The sequence below is a fragment of the Tachysurus vachellii genome, chromosome 4, assembly GCF_030014155.1.
Source record: "Tachysurus vachellii isolate PV-2020 chromosome 4, HZAU_Pvac_v1, whole genome shotgun sequence".
In the NCBI taxonomy this organism is placed as follows: domain Eukaryota; kingdom Metazoa; phylum Chordata; class Actinopteri; order Siluriformes; family Bagridae; genus Tachysurus; species Tachysurus vachellii.
This window is the reverse complement of record NC_083463.1, coordinates 793,736-814,656: the sequence shown is the minus strand read 5'-3', so window position 1 is coordinate 814,656 and position 20,921 is coordinate 793,736. Positions and strand designations below refer to the sequence as shown.

The 20,921-nt window shown below is 45.0% G+C and overlaps 1 protein-coding gene across 3 annotated transcripts; it reads left to right on the top strand.

Annotated features, from left to right (window-relative positions):
* Positions 1-105: 105 nt before the first annotated feature.
* On the top strand, positions 106-20,635 carry atf7b (activating transcription factor 7b). 3 transcript variants are annotated; one of them, XM_060867281.1, is made up of 12 exons: positions 106-204; positions 3,473-3,617; positions 4,154-4,250; positions 4,330-4,460; positions 5,057-5,212; positions 5,492-5,649; positions 5,737-5,830; positions 5,953-6,072; positions 6,194-6,262; positions 8,621-8,809; positions 8,901-9,003; positions 18,355-20,635. In XM_060867281.1, exons 2-12 carry the CDS (start codon positions 3,570-3,572, stop codon positions 18,546-18,548), a joined length of 1,359 nt encoding a protein of 452 aa, XP_060723264.1. In that variant the 5' UTR covers positions 106-204; positions 3,473-3,569; the 3' UTR covers positions 18,549-20,635. The 3 variants fall into 3 exon arrangements, with proteins under 3 accessions (XP_060723264.1, XP_060723263.1, XP_060723265.1); XM_060867280.1 differs by having other exon boundaries at positions 6,167-6,262; XM_060867282.1 differs by lacking the exon at positions 6,194-6,262.
* Positions 20,636-20,921: the final 286 nt, after the last annotated feature.

The window sequence follows — 20,921 nt, the reverse complement described above, 5'->3', positions numbered from 1 at the left end:
CAAAATCATTTGACTCTTTTTATTAAAATGATAGATTAATAATGTTTTTAACGTGACACTGTGTACCACTTTGTGCTGGTGGGTGTTGTGTTGAGCCCACAGTGATGTGTTGATGTCTGATCCCTTTCTGTGCTCTACGTCACAGTGTCGCGACGTTAGTGCGGTGTTGACGGTGTTGTGGAGGCAGCAGCAGCCCCACAGGAGGTGAGTGAGTGACTTTAGTAAACACAGACACTTCGGTGTTTAACCACACACTTTATTTTACCTCATTGTTTCTGTATGTGTTTAAAAACCACTGGCTTTTCCCTCAGTTTTTACACAAACAACCCGAGCTGTGTATTAGCTTTAGCATTAGCATTGTCGCTCCATCTACCTACATTACTTCAGCTCTTAGCGCTAATGCTAACGCTAGATAGCTCACGCTGACGATTAACTCGCTGCTTCCGCTCGCTGACCGGTTATTTATAGGTTTATAGATGTTTGTGTTTAATCGGCGTTTATCTGGTCACTGGTGACAGTTAGCTTCATGCTAAGAGCGCGAGCGCTAGCAGATGTGTCAGGTTGTCCTCAGTGTGCGCGCGCGCTAACTCCTCATCCTCCAGCATCTAATTTGGTTTTATTTAACAGTCAATTTTATAAAACTGCTGTGACTTTAATAAGTAAATACGGACATCTTCAGCTTGCTATCTCACACACACACACACACACGGGTGTAGGGAACGGAAATGAGCTTGGCGGTTATAAGGCGTTATAGTGAGCAGGAATCAGGCTTCACTACACACAGTAACAACAAAACACTGGGTTAAATTTTAAACCGAGTTAAGCTGTTGTGTTGAGTGTGTAGTGTTACACAGAACTGTGTGTGAGGTGTGCGCGTGTGTTAGGTGCGCGTGTGTTAGGTGTGCGTGTGTTAGGTGTGCACGTGTGTGAGGTGGTGTGCGTGTGTGTGAGGTGGTGTGCGTGTGTGTGAGGTGGTGTGGGTGTGTGTGAGGTGTGCGCGTGTGTTAGGTGTGCGCGTGTGTTAGGTGTGCGTGTGTGTTAGGTGTGCGTGTGTTAGGTGTGCGTGTGTTAGGTGTGCACGTGTGTGAGGTGGTGTGGGTGTGTGTGAGGTGGTGTGTGTGTGGTGGTGTGAGGTGGTGTGTGTGTGAGGTGGTGTGTGTGTGTGTGGTAGTGTGTGTATGTGTCTGTGTGTGAGAGGTGGTGTGTGTGTATGTGTCTGTGTGTGAGAGGTGGTGTGTGTGTGTGAGAGGTGGTGTGTGTGTGTGTGAGAGGTGGTGTGTGTGTGTGAGAGGTGGTGTGTGTGTGTGAGAGGTGGTGTGTGAGAGGTGGTGTGTGTGTGTGAGAGGTGGTGTGTGTGTGTGAGAGGTGGTGTGTGTGTGTGTGAGAGGTGGTGTGTGTGTGTGTGTGAGAGGTGGTGTGTGTGTGTGTGTGAGGTGGTGTGTGTGTGTGTGTGAGGTGGTGTGTGTGTGTGTGTGAGGTGGTGTGTGTGTGTGTGAGGTGGTGTGTGTGTGTGTGTGAGGTGGTGTGTGTGTGTGTGTGAGGTGGTGTGTGTGTGTGTGAGGTGGTGTGTGTGTGTGTGAGGTGGTGTGTGTGTGTGTGAGGTGGTGTGTGTGTGTGTGAGGTGGTGTGTGTGTGTGAGGTGGTGTGTGTGTGTGGTGGTGTGTGTGTGTGTGTGAGGTGGTGTGTGTGTGTGTGTGTGTGAGGTGGTGTGTGTGTGTGTGTGAGGTTGTGTGTGTGTGTGTGAGGTGGTGTGTGTGTGTGTGTGTGTGTGAGGTGGTGTGTGTGTGTGTGTGTGTGAGGTGGTGTGTGTGTGTGTGTGTGAGGTGGTGTGTGTGTGTGTGTGAGGTGGTGTGTGTGTGTGTGTGAGGTGGTGTGTGTGTGTGTGGTGGTGTGTGTGTGTGTGAGGTGGTGTGTGTGTGAGGTGGTGTGTGTGTGTGTGTGTGTGTGTGAGGTGGTGTGTGTGTGTGTGTGAGGTGGTGTGTGTGTGTGTGAGGTGGTGTGTGTGTGAGGTGGTGTGTGTGTGTGAGGTGGTGTGTGTGTGTGTGTGTGTGTGTGAGGTGGTGTGTGTGTGTGAGGTGGTGTGTGTGTGTGTGTGTGAGGTGGTGTGTGTGTGTGTGTGTGTGTGTGAGGTGGTGTGTGTGTGAGGTGGTGTGTGTGTGAGGTGGTGTGTGTGTGTGGTGGTGTGTGTGTGAGAGAGGTGGTGTGTGTGTGTGAGAGAGGTGGTGTGTGTGTGAGAGAGGTGGTGTGTGTGTGTGTGAGGTGGTGTGTGTGTGTGTGAGGTGGTGTGTGTGTGAGGTGGTGTGTGTGTGAGGTGGTGTGTGTGTGAGGTGGTGTGTGTGTGAGGTGGTGTGTGTGTGAGGTGGTGTGTGTGTGAGGTGGTGTGTGGTGGTGTGTGTGTGTGTGTGAGGTGGTGTGTGTGTGTGTGTGAGGTGGTGTGTGTGTGTGTGTGTGAGGTGGTGTGTGTGTGTGTGTGTGAGGTGGTGTGTGTGTGTGTGTGTGAGGTGGTGTGTGTGTGTGTGTGAGGTGGTGTGTGTGTGTGTGAGGTGGTGTGTGTGTGTGTGAGGTGGTGTGTGTGTGTGTGAGGTGGTGTGTGTGTGTGTGAGGTGGTGTGTGTGTGTGTGAGGTGGTGTGTGTGTGTGAGGTGGTGTGTGTGTGTGTGAGGTGGTGTGTGTGTGTGTGAGGTGGTGTGTGTGTGTGTGTGAGGTGGTGTGTGTGTGTGTGAGGTGGTGTGTGTGTGTGAGGTGGTGTGTGTGTGTGTGAGGTGGTGTGTGTGTGTGTGTGAGGTGGTGTGTGTGTGTGTGAGGTGGTGTGTGTGTGTGTGTGAGGTGGTGTGTGTGTGTGTGTGAGGTGGTGTGTGTGTGTGTGAGGTGGTGTGTGTGTGTGAGGTGGTGTGTGTGTGTGTGTGAGGTGGTGTGTGTGTGTGTGTGAGGTGGTGTGTGTGTGTGTGTGAGGTGGTGTGTGTGTGTGTGTGAGGTGGTGTGTGTGTGTGTGTGAGGTGGTGTGTGTGTGTGTGTGTGAGGTGGTGTGTGTGTGTGTGTGAGGTGGTGTGTGTGTGTGTGTGAGGTGTGTGTGTGAGGTGGTGTGTGTGTGTGTGAGGTGGTGTGTGTGTGTGTGTCTACAGACGGGTGTACACAGGACTGCACAACATCTCTGTGGGGAAAAACTAGTGCAGCAATCATTTGTAAACTACTGACTGTGATGGATAAATAGTGACATTAATACAGTGGTCATAAATGCATTATAAAGTGCAAGCATGCAGGAATGAAAGCTGTTGGGGGGGGGGGGCTTTTGTGCAGGTCACACAAAAGGTGAACCATCAAAAGAATCAAATTTTCTTATGATTCAGATGTAAATATTGTATCGGTCAGTGTGAAGTGTCTGTCAGACATGACAGAGAAATAATAAAGAAAAATCATATGACAAATTTAATTAATGATAATAAGAATATTTTTTCTGTGTGTGTCGTCCTCAGAAACTCCTGAAGTGTGTGAGTTCATTTCATCTCATTGTAGCCTCTTCACCTTCTGGATGGTGGTGCTGAAGTGAACCTGGGAGCTGTCGGACGTAAAATGGGGGACGATCGGCCTTTTGTGTGCTCCGCCCCTGGATGTGGACAGGTGAGACGTCTGAGTTCATTCATTCATTCATTCATTTTCTACCGCTTATCTGAACTACCTCGGGTCACGGGGAGCCTGTGCCTATCTCAAGCGTCATCGGGCATCAAGGCAGGATACACCCTGGACGGAGTGCCAACCCATCACAGGACACACACACTCTCATTCACTCACGCAATCACACACTAGGGAAAATTTTCCAGAGATGCCAATCAACCTACCATGCATGTCTTTGGACCAGGGGAGGAAACCGGAGTACCCGGAGGAAACCCCCGAGGCACGGGGAGAACATGCAAACTCCACACACACAAGGTGGAGGCGGGAATCGAACCCCGACCCTGGAGGTGTGAGGTGAACGTGATAATCACTAAGCCACCGTGACCCCCAGACGTCTGAGTTATTCAGGTTAAAATGTAGTTCCGGCATTCTGGTATCCCTGCGCCACCTGAGCAACACAACTCAGTCTTCCCTATGTAATTGTAATTATGTAAATTAACACCTTCCTGTTGTTGGATTGTGTAATTGTGTGTTTGTGTTAGCGGTTTACAAATGAAGATCACCTGGCGGTACATAAACACAAACATGAGATGACACTGAAGTTCGGACAAACTCGGACTGACACGGTGATAATCGCAGGTGTGTGATTGGTCTAATATCATGTCTATTTAACACCCCACACAAAGCTCATCTGTAAGTGTGTGTGTGTGTGTTACAGATCAGACCCCGACTCCCACTCGTTTCCTAAAGAACTGTGAGGAGGTGGGTTTATTCAGCGAGCTCGATGGCTCATTTGAACAAGAGCTCCGTAAATCCCAGGAGGAGGAGGAACGAAGAACCAAAAGCACGGTGAGATACGCTACTGTGCACGAGTGTTCACCATGCAGTGGAGTTCTCCACATTCTGTAGTGTTACAACCAGGTAAATGGAACTTCTCCTTCTTCTCTCCATCCGTTCTGTAAAGCATGGTGGTAGAAGCCTTGTGTTGTAGAGATCAGTAGAGCTGGTGTTTAGGGTGAGATGGGTGGAGACAAATACCGGACAATCTTAGTGGAGCTTCACCTACGAACAGGACAACAGTCCTGGTTCATCTACAGACCAGTCAGAACCCAGATCTCTCATCTTATCTGATTCAGGACTTTAACAGTCCTGTTCACCACCAACAGAACCTCCAGCAGCTTTGCACTTTCAAATGTTAACATATTAAACCACAAAAATAACACAATCCTAATTTCAGCTCCAGGTTGTAAATGGAGAAATGTTCAGGGGGTAAAAAGTTATGCACAGCACTGTATAGAAAATGCAGTCTGTACATGTTAAGTAGTAATTCTATACTGAACGCATTATAAATTCTGTGTTTAGTGATTGTGGACTTGTGTTTGATTTCTCATCCTGAATTGTGGGATTATTGGGATTATTTGATGCTCATCTTTTTTCTCATCCAGGTTTCTGCTGTTCCTTCATCGGAGATGAAGGAGAGAGATGGACCCCTGGAAATCGACTCTTCTCCTCCAGACAGTCCTTCATCTGCCTCCAGTATGACTGACTCCAAAGACTCAGAGATGCTGGTGAAGGAACCTGTTCCCATCAGGAAGAACAAGGTGAGGCATAGAGGCTGGAGTAGGTCAGCGGTGTGAAGTGTGAGATAATGATCTCCACATGTTCTTCTGTTCTCCAGGAGTTCATATATTTTCATGTATAAATTTGTACATACTTCCAAGATTGTATATACTTAGTTTTGAACGAAGTGGGCGTGGTCTAGTCTGTTAGGGAAGGAAAAGGAGTTTTATTTTTTTTATTTTCAGTTATAGTAGAAAGCAGAGAATGTTGAAATCTACTTTATAAGACATTAAACGTTGATTAAGTTTTCTTGTAAACAGGAAGTGCCTCCAAGGACAGCAGCAGCAAGCGCAACGCCAACACCAACCATTGTACGGCCCGGATCACTCCCTCTGCATTTAACATACGACTCTATAAACCCCACTCAGCCATCGCCCACATCAGTCATCACCCGGACTCCGCCCTCCAACAGACTCAGGTACTTCACAAACTCATTAACATCTAATTAGCATTTATTATTTTTCATTTATAAAATTGCCAATTAACACAAGATCTCTCTTTCCAGTTCTCCATCAGCTTCTTTTCCCATGATGATGCAGCTTCCTAACGGTCAGACTGTCCCTCTGCTCCCCAGTCCTGGACAAACGTCTGTCATATCAGTGCGTGTCTCTCTCTCTCTCTCTCTCTCTCTCTCTCTCACACACATACACCCCTACCTGGGATTTGCAGGCCTGCATGTGTGTTTTGAGTCTGGTTGATCTTTTTGTGTGTGTGTATGTAGGTGGCCAGGTCATCAAATCCAGTCCCTAATATTCCTGGGATTCCTGGTCCTCCAATTGGTGGAAGCAGCAGCGGCTCTTCTTCTCCGTCTGGATACAGCTCGCATAATGATGCCAAGATGGTGAGAAGCACATGCTTAATATAGCTTATATAATGTACATTATTTTATATGCATATATCTGTGTATTTGTGTGTGTTCGCACACAATCCTCTAGAGGTTGAAAGCTGCACTTTCACCACAGAGTGTTAGTGGACCAACATCAAGCCAGAAACCTGAACCCAGTGAGACTCTCTCACCTGCACAGCCACAGGTACACCTGTATACCTGTACATCTGTACACCTGTATACCTGTACATCTGTACATCTGTACACCTGTATACCTGTACATCTGTACACCTGTACACCTGTACATCTGTACACCTGTATACCTGTACATCTGTACACCTGTATACCTGTACATCTGTACACCTGTACATCTGTACACCTGTATACCAGTACATCTGTACACCTGTACATCTGTACATCTGTACACCTGTACATCTGTATACCTGTACACCTGTATACCTGTACACCTGTATACCTGTACATCTGTATACCTGTACATCTGTACACCTGTATACCTGTACACCTGTATACCTGTATACCTGTACATTTGTACACCTGTATACCTGTACACCTGTACATCTGTACCCCTGTATACCTGTACACCTGTATACCTGTACATCTGTACACCTGTATACCTGTACATCTTTACACCTGTACACCTGTATACCTGTACACCTGTATACCTGTACATTTGTACACCTGTATACCTGTACATCTGTATACCTATACATTTGTACATCTGTACACCTGTATACCTGTACACCTGTATACCTATACATTTGTACATCTGTACACCTGTATACCTGTACACCTGTATACCTGTACATCTGTACACCTGTATACCTGTACACCTGTATACCTGTATACCTGTACATTTGTACACCTGTATACCTGTACACCTGTACCCCTGTATACCTGTACACCTGTATACCTGTACATCTGTACACCTGTATACCTGTACATCTTTACACCTGTACACCTGTATACCTGTACACCTGTATACCTGTACATTTGTACACCTGTATACCTGTACACCTGTATACCTGTACATTTGTACATCTGTACACCTGTATACCTGTACATCTGTACACCTGTATACCTGTACATCTTTACACCTGTACATCTGTATACCTGTATACCTGTACATCTGTACACCTGTATACCTGTACATCTGTACACCTGTATACCTGTACATCTTTACACCTGTACATCTGTATACCTGTATACCTGTACATCTGTACACCTGTATACCTGTACATCTGTACACCTGTATACCTGTACATCTGTACACCTGTATACCTGTACTCCTGTATACCTGTATACCTGTACATTTGTATACCTGTACACCTGTACATCTGTACACTTGTATACCTGTACACCTGTATATCTGTACACCTGTATACCTGTACATCTTTACACCTGTACACCTGTATACCTGTACATTTGTACACCTGTATACCTGTACATTTGTACACCTGTATACCTGTATACCTGTACATCTGTACACCTGTACATCTGTACACCTGTATACCTGTACATCTGTACACCTGTATACCTGTACACCTGTATACCTGTACACCTGTACACCTGTATACGTGTATACCTGTACACTTGTATATCTGTACACCTGTATATTTGTATACCTGTATATCTGCACATTTGTACACCTGTATACCTGTACATATGTACACTGTATAGCTGTTTACCTCTACATCTGTATACTTGTATACCTTTATACCTGTACACTGTATAGCTGTATACCTGTGCGTCTGTACACCTGTACATCTGTCACCTTACCTATATTAATTAAATAATAAAGCAGGTACACCTGTACACCTGTATACCTGTACATCTTTACACCTGTACATCTGTATACCTGTATACCTGTACATCTGTACACCTGTATACCTGTACACCTGTATACCTGTACATCTGTACACCTGTATACCTGTACTCCTGTATACCTGTATACCTGTACATTTGTATACCTGTACACCTGTACATCTGTACACTTGTATACCTGTACACCTGTATATCTGTACACCTGTATACCTGTACATCTTTACACCTGTACACCTGTATACCTGTACATTTGTACACCTGTATACCTGTACATTTGTACACCTGTATACCTGTACATTTGTACACCTGTATACCTGTACATCTGTACACCTGTACACCTGTACATCTGTACACCTGTATACCTGTACACCTGTATACCTGTACACCTGTATACCTGTACACCTGTATACGTGTATACCTGTACACTTGTATATCTGTACACCTGTATATTTGTATACCTGTATATCTGCACATTTGTACACCTGTATACCTGTACATATGTACACTGTATAGCTGTTTACCTCTACATCTGTATACTTGTATACCTTTATACCTGTACACTGTATAGCTGTATACCTATGCGTCTGTACACCTGTACATCTGTCACCTTACCTATATTAATTAAATAATAAAGCAGGTACTGAAACCCCGTATTTTCCTACAACAGCAATATGTATATATATTTTCTCTGTATTTTATGTCTCGCTCTGTTTCTCTCTAGGTGTCACCTGCAGCTCCGAGAGGTGGGCGTCGGCGTCGTGGAGCAGACATTGAGCCTGACGAACGCAGACGACGTTTTCTAGAGCGGAACCGAGCGGCTGCTTATCGCTGCAGACAGAAAAGGAAAGTATGGGTCAGCGCCCTGGAAAAGCGTGCAGAGGAACTTTCCACTGCCAACGTCACACTCACGGTAACACACACACACACCACTAATTAAAGACATTTTCCTATAGTATTATATTTACACATTGTGTGTGTGTGTGTGTGTGTGTGTGTGACAGAATGAAGTGTCTTTGCTCAGAACCGAGGTGACGCGTCTAAAGGAGCTCCTGCTGGCTCATAAAGACTGTCCGGTTACTGCCATGCAGAAAAAAGCCTACCTAGGTAAGAGTTGATTTATTTAACTGCCAGGACATCAGAATAAATACAGTTTCAGTCTCCCAAGTGGTGCAACAGAAAAACATTTGCCCTACTGTCCAGAGAACACTTGTTCGGATCCCACAGCCTTGAAACCAAGAGAGACTTCTCAGGTTTCTTTACATGGATTTTATGAAAATAAAGGCATTGAATGGCTTTAGGAAGCATTAAATTATATTCCTACATGCATCAATCTTTAGTTTATAGTTAAATAGTTTTGAAGAAATAAACATATATAATAACTAATTTGCTGTTGCAAAATGTGTACATTGGTCTGATTAACACATGGAACTAGTTTGTTAATTGCTTAATAATTGTTATTGTTAACCTAATAGTAGGGCTGGGCGATACGGCTGAAAAGTGTATCACGATATCAGTGTTTCATATCGGTCGATATCGATAATTATTGATATTTTTTTATGACCCATTTAAAATAAGGACCAGGAGAAAAATCTATTACATTTAAACATTTCTATTTTAAAATTAACCTTCCTCTGATCAGAATCCCCTCAGTTATTAAGGCAGAAATGTCAACAACCAGGAAAACTCAAATAATTATATCCATCTATCCATCCATCCATTTTCTACTGCTTATCCGGGGCCGGGTCATGGGGGCAACAGTCTAAGCAGGGATGCCCAGACTTCCCTCTCCCCAGACACTTCCTCCAGCTCTTCCGGGGGAATACCGAGGCGTTCCCAGGCCAGCCGAGAGACATAATCCCTACAGCGTGTCCTAGGTGTTCCCCGGGCCCTCCTCCCGGTTGGACATGCCCGGAACACCTCCCCAGGGAGGCGTCCTGGAGGCATCCGGAACAGATGCCCGAGCCACCTCAGCTGACTCCTCTCGATGTGGAGGAGCAGTGGCTCTACTCTGAGCTCCTCCCGAGTGACTGAGCTCCTCACCCTATCTCTAAGGAAGCACCCAGCCACCCTGCGGAGGAAACTCAATTCGGCAGCCTGTACCCGGGATCTTGTCCTTTCGGTCATGACCCAAAGCTCATGACCATAGGTGAGGGTAGGAACGTAGATCGACTGGTAAATAGAGAGCTTCGCCTTCTGGCTCAGCTCCTTCTTCACCACAACAGACCGGTATATCGACCGCATCACTGCAGAAGATACACCGATCCGCCTGTCGATCTCCCGCTCCATCCTTCCCTCACTCGTGAACAAGACCCCAAGATACTTAAACTCCTCCACTTGAGGCAGGAGCTCTCCACCAACCTGAAGGGGGCAAGCCACCCTTCTCCGGTTGAGAACCATGGCCTCGGACTTGGTGCTGATTCTCATCCCTGCCGCTTCACACTTGGCTGCAAACCGTCCCAGTGCACGCTGAAGGTCCTGATTTGAGGAAGCCAACAGGACAACATCATCTGCAAAAAGCAGAGACGAAATCCTGTGGTCCCCAAACCGGACTCCCTCCGGCCCCCGACTGTGCCTAGAAATCCTGTCCATATAGATAATGAACAGGACCGGTGACAAAGGGCAGCCCTGCCGGAGTCCAACATGCACCGGGAACAAGTCTGACTTACTGCCGGCAATGCGAACCAAACTCCTCCTCCGGTCATATAGGGACCGGACAGCCCTTAGCAGAGGGCCCCGGACCCCATACTCCCAGAGCACCCCCCCACAGGTCACCACGAGGGACACAGTCGAATGACTTCTCCAGATCCACAAAGCACATGTGGACTGGTTGGGCAAACTCCCATGAACCCTCCAGCAACCTGGCGAGGGTATAGAGATGGTTCAGTGTTCCACGACTGGGAGGAAACCCGCATTGTTCCTCCTGAATCCGAGGTTCGACTATCGGCCGAATCCTCCTCTCCAGTACCCTGGCATAGACTTTTCCGGGGAGGCTGAGAAGTGTGATCCCCCTGTAGTTGGAACACACCCTCTGGTCCCCCTTCTTAAACAGAGGGACCACCAGCCCAGTCTGCCAGTCCAGAGGCACTGTCCCCAGCCGCCACGCGATGTTGCAGAGGCGTGTCAACCAAGACAGCCCCACAACATCCAGAGACTTGAGGTACTCAGGGTGGATCTCATCCACCCCTGGTGCCTTGCCACTGAGAAGCTTCTCAACTACCTCAGTGACCTCAGCTTGGGGGATCGACGAGTCCACAACTGAGCCCTCTGCCTCTGCTTCCTCAGTGGAAGACATGTCGGTGGGGTTGAGGAGAACCTCGAAGTACTCCTTCCACCGTCCGAGGATGTCCCCAGTCGAAGTCAGCAGATTCCCACTCCCACTGTAAACAGTGTGCGCAGGGCACTGCTTCCCCCTCCTGAGGCGCCGGACGGTTTGCCAGAATTTCTTCGAGGCCAACCGATAGTCCTTCTCCATGGCCTCACCGAACTCCTCCCAGACCCGAGTTTTTGCCTCCGCAACCACCCGGGCTGAAGCTTGCTTGGCCCTCCGGTACCTATCAGCTGCCTCCGGAGTCCCCCGAGCCAACCAGGCTCGATAGGACTCCTTCTTCAGCTTGACGGCATCCCTTACTTCCGGGGTCCACCACTGGGTTCGGGGATTGCCGCCACGACAGGCACCGGAGACCTTACGGCCACAGCTCCGAGCGGCCGCATCGACAATGGAGGTGGAGAACATGGTCCACTCGGACTCAATGTCTCCAACCTCCCTCGGGATCTGGTTGAAGCTCTGCCGGAGGTGGGAGTTGAAGATCTCTCTGATCGGAGACTCAAACGTTCCCAGCAGACCCTCACAGTAAGTTTGGGTCTGCCAAGTCTGTCCAACTTCCTCCAACTCACCACCAGGTGGTGATCAGTTGACAGCTCAGCCCCTCTCTTTACCCGAGTGTCCAAGACATACGGCCGGAGGTCAGATGAAACAACCACAAAGTCGATCATTGACCTCCGTCTTAGGGTGTCCTGGTGCCATGTGTACTGATGGACACCCTTATGCTTGAAATGGTGTTTGTTATGGACAAACTGTGACTAGCACAGAAGTCCAATAACAGAACACCACTCGGGTTCAGGTCGGGGGGGCCATTCCTCCCAATCACGCCTCTCCAAATGTCACTGTTGCTGCCCACGTGATCGTTGAAGTTCCCCTAGTAGAATGACGGAGTCCCCGGTCGGAGCACTTTCCAGCACACCTTCCAGAGACGCCAAGAGGGTCAGGTACTTTACACTGCCATTTGGCCCGTAAGCACAAATAACAGGGAGAGACCTATCCCCGACCCAAAAGTGCAGGGAAATGACCCTCTCGTTCACCGGGGTGAACTCCAACACATGGTTGCTGAGCTGGGGTGCTACGAGCAAGCCCACACCAGCCCGCCTCCTCTCACCGCGGGCAACTCCAGAGTAGTAGAGAGTCCAGCCTCTCTCAAGGAGTTGGGTTCCAGAGCCCAAGCTGTGCGTGGAGGCAAGCCCAACTACATCTAGTCGGTATCTCTCAACCTCCCGCACCAGCTCAGGCTCCTTCCCCCCCAGTGAGGTGACATTCCATGTCCCTAGAGCCAGATTCCGTGTCCAGGGATTGGGTCGCCGAGGCCCCCGCCTTCGACTGCCACCCAATCCACATTGCACCAGCCCCTTACGGTTCCTCCTGCAGGTGGTGGGCCCACAGGAGATCGGCCCCACGTCGCTCCTTCGGGCTGAGCCCGACCGGGCCCCGTGGGGTAAGACCCGGCCCCCAGGCGCTCGCATGCGAGCCCCAACCCCGGGCCTGGCTCCAGGGTGGGGCTCCGGTTGCACCATACCGGGCGACTTCACGGACCTTGATATTAAATTTTTCAAATAATTATAATGTAAACATAAGTCTAAAGTCACAATGAACACTTAACTATTATCTCTTAACATTTAAGGTGCAAAATGAAAGAAAATGTAAGAAATGTTTAATAAAGTGTAATAAAATAGTGCAAAGTGTTAAATATAAACATAGAGAAACCTGAGAATTTAGTGCAAGTTTAGTGCTAGGAAGTTCACTAGCTGTTCACCTTCTGGTGAATAAAGTGTGTAAAATATGTGCAGTGTTTTTTAAACATAAATAAAACTGAGGTAGACTGAGATACATCTGTAATATAAAACACAAACCTGATACACTACAGTAACATTGTTTGACATATAAAACCTGCAGAAATATGAAAAAGTAACTCGAGTTATTCTTACTCTAATCATACTTGAAGTTGAACTATTCAAGTATATTTTCAGTCCTCTTTTATTTACAATTTCCTCACTCGCTGCGGCTCATTTTCTGCTCTCGCCGGTTACTGAAGAGGAATCCAGCAGACCGGCACGAGACAACGATATGGCGCAACCAAACATGATACTGTTACATGATTGGCTGTTAGCGTGTCACTCTCTACGTTGCTAGGTTACCAGAGAGTGAGTGCCTTTGTTAATGAAACCAAACCTGCTTCGCAACCTCTGTTTTCTTCCGACGAAGAATTAAAAATTTCGAACGTTTTATCGAACACATTTTTTTATTCGATTTTTATCACGTATCTATCGCGATACATATCGTTATCATTTTATCGCCCAGACTTACCTAATATTTAATATGGAATGCAAAGTTCAGCAACAGTGTGAAGAATTTCACAATATTTAAAAAAAAAATAAAAAAGTATTTAAACTATGAACGATGGGTGTCGGTGCTGTTAAATCTTATATGCAGCCCGATAGCCACTAATCATCTGTGAAAGCCAGACAGTCACAGCAGTTTATTACGTCTAGTTATTATAACATGTAACTAGACATAACATGTAACCTCAAACTACCACACACCACATTTGTCAGTATGTCTAGCATCATTCATTGTCATTATATGTTCACATGTAGTTTGTTATGCAAATATTTATGTATATATTTATAATTATATTTTTAATATTTATCTAAATATTTATTTACAGTATTGAACATTTGAAATGGATCAAAAAGGTTTATCAAAGTTATTCTAAAACAAGGTATTTGTTCAAAATTCATGTATAACATTCAGGTCTGCTATTAATCAATGTTGGCATCACTGGAATTTCCTGCCTCATGACTTTTGATGTTGCGCAGACGTGATTGTCACAATGTGTGTAGTTTCTTGTCACACATTTGTGAAGAAAAGAGTTCACCACAAATCTGTTGGTTATTCAGTACTTCTGTGATTCACCTGCAGTCACATTGGACTGGAAATGTCTCTTAAACATTACTGTGTGCAGTGCAATGCTGTACTGTTCTGTGTGGAGCATCACAGTTTGAAGCAGGGCCCAAAACAGGAAGGAACGTTAGTGCGCGTGCTACAGCAGATCAAACATCTGAGTTCATACTGCATGGTTTAATACAGTTGAGGCCAAAATTATTAGCCCCCTTATGAAATTAGACAAAACTCTTGATTTCTCCATGGAAATGACCATTAACAAGTGTTTTTTTCTAGTGTATTTGTTTCCAAAATAACAAAGACAAAATATCCACTAAGTTTGATTAGGATATTTAATTGAAACAGGGCGTTGAAACAATAAAGGGCAAAAATGAAACGTCCAAAATTATTAGCCCCTTGGTCATTAATAGTCAATAGTGAACCCTTTCTGAGCCACAACTGACAACAACCTCTGAGAGTAGTTCTTTACTAGGTTGGCACAGGTCTAATGAGGGATTTTAGCCCATTCTTCCATTGCAAATTGCTCCAGCTGGTCCAAATTACGTGGTTTCTGAGCATGGACATTCACTTTGAGCACTCACCACAGATTCTCAATAGGATTGAGGTTTGGGCTCTGTGTGGGCCACTCCAGGACATTGGTTTTGGTATCCTTCAGGAACATCGACCAATTTCGATGTATGCTTTGGGTCATTGTCTTGTTGGAAGACCCAGCGACGACCTAAGGCTAGACTACGAGCAGATTTCTGCATATTATCCCTCAAAATGTCAATATAATTTTCTTTTTTCATGATGCCATGCACCCGAACAAGGCTCCCTGTGCCTGAAGCTGCAAAACAGCCCCACGGCATGATGCACCCACCACCATGTTTAACTGTGGGAGCAACATCCATGTGCCCAAACAGTTCCAGTTTAGTCTCATCAGAACAAAGCACAGACTCCCAAAACTCATCTTTACCTTTCAAATGTTCATGGGCAAACCTTAGTCTAGCTGTGATGTGCCGCTGTTTGAGTAAAGGGGTTCTTCTGGGACGATGGCCCTGAAGCCCACCATGATGAAGAGCCCTCACAACTGTGTTCCTTGAAACATCAACTCCAGAAGAGGCCAGGTCAGATCTTGTGCTTACGACCATGCCCAGGTTTGTTTCTTACAGAATTTGTCTCCTTGTACTTGGCAATGATGCAATGTACAGCGGTTCTAGACACCGTGAAATGCTTGGAAATGTCAGTATAGCCTTCCCTTTCTCATGAGCCTCCACTATCTTCTTTCTGAGCTCAATACTGATTTCCTTTGTCTTTGGCATGGTGAGTAAATGTAGTCTCTCCCAATAATGTGTTCAAGTGCCCTGTTCCTTGGAGTCCTTTTATGCTGATTGAATGCTCAGGTGATGTTAGGAAGCCAATTGACTGCACAGGTGTGGTTTGAAAGCTGATTGAATAATTAGTTGTGTTTTGAAAGCAAAAATTCACATGGGGCTAATATTTTTGACCACCCCATTTTCACTATATTTGATATAAAGCAAGCCTAAAAATGTATTTTATATTCCAAAATGTACCACAGGCTACTAAATAGCACTGGTGAATGTTTGATGATCTCAAGTTTTATCAATGCTGCAAACATTGGAAAGATCTTTAGGAAAATGTTCCAAAATGTTCCAAAATTGTTTATTGTCATAAACAATAAACAACTGTTCTGCATTGAGACAACCAGTCAGTAGTTAGTGTTACCTCCTCTGACATTAATAACAGCCTCACATTACCTGTACATGCCTGAGATGGGTTTTCGGATATTCTGTTGAGGGATGACTTGCCATTCCTCTAGCAATGCTGTTCACAACTCCACACAGGTTCCTGGAGGGACGTGGCCTACTTGCACTCTTGACTGTAGCTGCTCCCTAGTGTGTTAAATGGGGTTCAAGTTGCGTGACCTGGCTACCACTCCATCCAAGAATTCCTTCACCAGCCTTGCTTGATGTGGGCGGGCATCCATAAGCAGGAAATCTGGCCACATTGCACCAGCATACGGTCACACAACTGGTCTCAGGATTTCCTCTCTACACTGTTGGCCTTTCAGGCGGCCACTTTTAACAATGGCTGTACAGCATTTTGTGGCAAACTTCTCTCCCCAGGGTGATGCCAGACCCTCATATGCCTGTCTCACTCATCTGTGAAGAGCACTGTACCCCACTCATTCATTGTCCACCTGCGGTGTTCTGTGGTCCACTGCAGACGAGCCAGATTGTGTGCTCTGGAAAGAGGCACCCTCACAGTCTGAGTGGACACTCACACCACTGTTGCCTCTTGAAGGTCATTTTGCAGGCTGACGGCAGGCATGAAACAATTTCTGCGGGCATGCAGGGTCAATTATCGGTCTTAATTTGGTCTTGTGACCCGTTGTCTGCCTCCACCATGCCTTCGATTCACACTACCAGACCCTCTTAGCCTGTTCCAGGCTCTGGAATTTGAGACGTTTCCACTGCGTCTGCATGTTCACGCAGAGTCATGCCTCCGTGCAGCATCGCAATGGACCTGTTGAGGTAAGAATCCTGCAGTCTCACTAAGCATGGCATTTTCAATGCTTTCTGGCCCTAAAATAATGACCAGTTCCCAATTACGGACACTTGTGACAGGTCAGTTGGTACCTAAAGACAAATGATCATGTCTAAAGACAGTTGACATTTCATTAATGACAATATTGACTAATAATGGACTTACATGTTATGCATCAATTGTGAAAGAAACACATTTTGGTATTAGGATAACTTTGATTATCTTCTAATGTTGACTAGTGTTAAATGTTTTAGGCAGGTGTGAAGAAATGCTTGAATGCTTTCAAATATATATATCAAAATAATAGTTAGATAAAATAATCAATTTACAAAATGGAAAGTGAGTAAACTGAAGAAGAAAAAAAATTTGGTGTGATGAATTTTTAAGTGTCAGATGTGTGATTTCCCACTGATACCAAGCAGGTGCTGATGATCATCAGTTTCATATTTGGGTTTAAACCCAGTCATTAACTGACGCAAACATCTGTGTAGGAGCTTCACCCTAGGTAAGAAGCCAGACTGTGTTACTAAGGTGAGGTTGTGGAGACAGTTTCATGTCATAAGTCAGACACTGTGACGAGTGATTACAGCAACAAGACACAAGGTAGTTATACTGCATCAGCAAGGTCTTAAGCAGGAAAGATTTCAGAGCAAACCGGGGTTTCAGGATGGGACGTTCTTCAAGATATTCTGAAGAAGCAAAAAGAAACAATAATTGTTTGTAGACGCAGTGGGCAAAGGAAATTTAATGCAAAGACACATCACGCTTATTCCCTTCAACATCAGAAGATGTCCAGCAGTGCCATCAGCAAACAACTGGAGGAAACCAGTGACACACAGCTTCACCCACCTACTGTCTTGTTTCCGAAATGGACACAAGTCTAACTCAACTGTGCCTGAAAACATAGGAACGAGGGGCAGGAAAACAGCAGCAGGATAGTCAGCACAGATATTGACAAATATTTTGTTCAGTTATTTTCCATTTTGTTAATTGATAATAAAAAAAACTACTATCACTATTTCTATTTTTGACATTCAAACATTCTTACTTCACAGCATTTGCTTACACCTCCTAACACATTAGCACAATTCTCTAATAACTATTAAAATACCAATTAAACTAATTACACATTCATTATGTTGGCTTTGTAGAAGCCAACATTCTGTTTTCCTATTTAAGCTTAGACAAAAATTTATAAAACTTAATGCTAACTTAACTTAGCACAACATGGACATGTGACATATCAAAACACTCAGCCCAATGAGGGAAACTTCCTCAAGAGTATTCATATGATGTCACATGCATGTCTTTACTTGCCTCCAAATGTTTTGGCACCCTAGCTTTCTGTCCACTTGCTTCTAAAAGTAAAACTGTCCCTTATGTCCACTCGCCTCCATAAAGCACCGACCTTTGCGAATATTTGCTTCATCAAAGCCAATAGCAAAGTTTGTCACGACAAACTACAGATCTACTTTTATCTTGAAATTCTCATTATCATTTATTATAATTATGAACTGTATTTTTTAATTATGTTCACTAACGAAATTGTGAATCAGAAGTTATTCAATTGAAATCAATTAACACTTACTTTTTTTTATTATTTTAAAAAAATATTTGGTACCACATATGATCGGTTCTAGATTGGGTTCTCTGCCATGTCTTTGCTCTGTCTGTAGCTGCAGGTGTGGATGAAAGCTCTGTATCAGCACTGGTTCTGCCAGTCTCGGTTCCAGCTCCGGTCTCTGTTAACGGACTGAGTGTGCGTGCTGCGGAGGCCGTGGCCGTTCTAGCACAGATGGGGTCGGGTCAGTGGAGCGGCACGGGAGCAGGTGGAGACACACCCACCCAGTCACAGCCCACCTCCAGATGATGAGCATGCGCTAAGGCCAAATAAGGGGGTGTGGCCAGAGGATGGGGTGTGGCCAGAGGATGGCGAGTGACCTGAGCGTGCATTCTTGAACAGTTAAAAACCACTCCCTGCTTTTCACTCTCACCGTTTTCACCGGACTTGTAAGTGTGTGACGTGTCACGTGTTGTTGCTGGCTAACTATACAGACTCGGACGCACTGCAGGAAAAAACACATATACACACACACACACACACACACACATACACACTGCTAATATCCTGTATTTTCTCATGTTACATTTTTAATAAGATGTATTTATTTGGTGTTTGTGACTGCATGATTCATTCAGATGACTTCACACTAGCAGGTGACAAGTTGCTTGTGTCACTTGTGGGCGTGGCCTGTCCTGCGTTCCAATGAAAAACAGTAGTGACTATATAGAAATATCTATAAATATCTTCTAAAGCTAACTAGTTAGGCAGAATAATTACCGCATCGATGAGTGTGAAAACAGAGACTGTGATTAATAGTGACGCACACTTGGCTTTGTTCTTGGATTAGATTAGCAAAGCAAGCTAACTGTACTAGCTACGCAGACTCATTTCAAGCTTTATTTATCTTCATTACATCTGTATCACAGTTCATAGAGATAAGAGAAGGTCAAGCCACAGTTATATGTATTTCTTCCATGTTTGTGGGAACTAATAGGAAATAAATTTGCTGCATGATTGGTCTGAGGACTCGCTCGAGCTTAGGTGTCAGTGTCGTACCTAATCTGCATTAAAATCGTGATTGAGACGTTGCTGAAAATTCCGTACACACAAAACGAACCTGCTGCTTTGTCGCTCGCTAGTGTGAACATTTCAGACGCATTAACATGCTAAGCTCTTGCCTCTATGACTCTGCCTTTCTTTTTTCCCCACTTCCTTCCTTTTGTTCTAAAATCTCTGAATAACGAAAGTGGAAATTCTGCAGAGGAAAAGCAGCGTAATGTTATGAGTGTTAATATCCGTCAGAACGTGCTACGTGTGTACGGCTAGCATAAACCAAAACCAGACTTTTTGTTCATTTAGTGTAACAATCGCATCTTGTGTGTGATGTACAGGTTTATCACTTTAGGCTCTCAGGACACACACACACAATTTACATGTGTATATAAATGTACCAATGGTTTTAGTTTCTCGCAGCTGGTTTTATACTTATGTATCATAACTTATGAGGATCATCATACAGGACATATTAAGAAAACTAGAGCTGATCACTATCACTTGTTTTTTTTCCCCCCCACTTAAGTGCTTTTGTGTGTGTGTGTGTAAGAACATTTCATCATCACACTTTAATGAAGTCTTGCTGAGTCAAATCGCTACTTTTATATACAGAACTGCTTTTGTTTTGGTGTAAGGATACCACCAGTCCTCCCGGAAAGTGCCGGATCTTATTTTTACTGTATTAATGTAGTTCTTTCTCTCTCTCTCTCTCTCTCTCTCTCTCACTCTCTCACTCTCTCACACACACACACTCTCTCTCTCTCTCACTCTCACTCTCTCACACACACACACACACTCTCTCTCTCTCTCTCACTCTCTCACACACACTCTCTCTCTCACTCTCTCTCTCTCTCTCACTCTCTCACACACACACTCTCTCTCTCTCTCTCTCTCTCTCTCACACACACACTCTCACTCTCTCTCACACACTCTCTCTCACCCATTCTCTCTCTCTCTCTCTCTCTCTCTCTCTCTCTCTCACTCTCACACACTCTCTCTCTCTCTCTCCCACTCTCTCTCACACACACACACTACATCAAATTGTCAGGCTCAATATTTATTAGGTATTCAGTTTTTGAGGCTCCACCCCAAGCCTCCGCCCTGCCTTCATATCCAGGTGTGTGCAAACGTGTGTGTATGTTGTGCTTTATGAATGAAGAGTGTATACTTTGTGTGTATCACTAACTGAACGTGTGAAGGTGTCAATTATCAGCCGAACTCTCTACAGAGCTGTAAATATCAGTGAGTATAAAATAATAGTGTCACAGCCTCGCTGTCTGTATATGAACTAAATGAAATGGTCCTGAAGATATATTGTAATAAATAAACATTCGATGGAATTCAACAGAGTCAGTGGTTTTCTCTTTCTCTTCTCTTTCTCAAACAGAGCAGAAAGATCAATATTAAATAACAGTTCAGAACCAGAGGTTTGAGATTTACTTTTTTTATAAAATGGCTCAATTATGAGTCGTCTGCCTTTTGATTCTGTAAGTTAAAATTGATTGATTTTTCCTCAGGTTTTGTTCGACTACACACTTTTATAGAAGGAAGCCGCAGGCACAAATTTAGGATTTATTCCATTTTCTCCATTTATTTTATTTTAGGACAGTTTGAGATGGGAAAGTT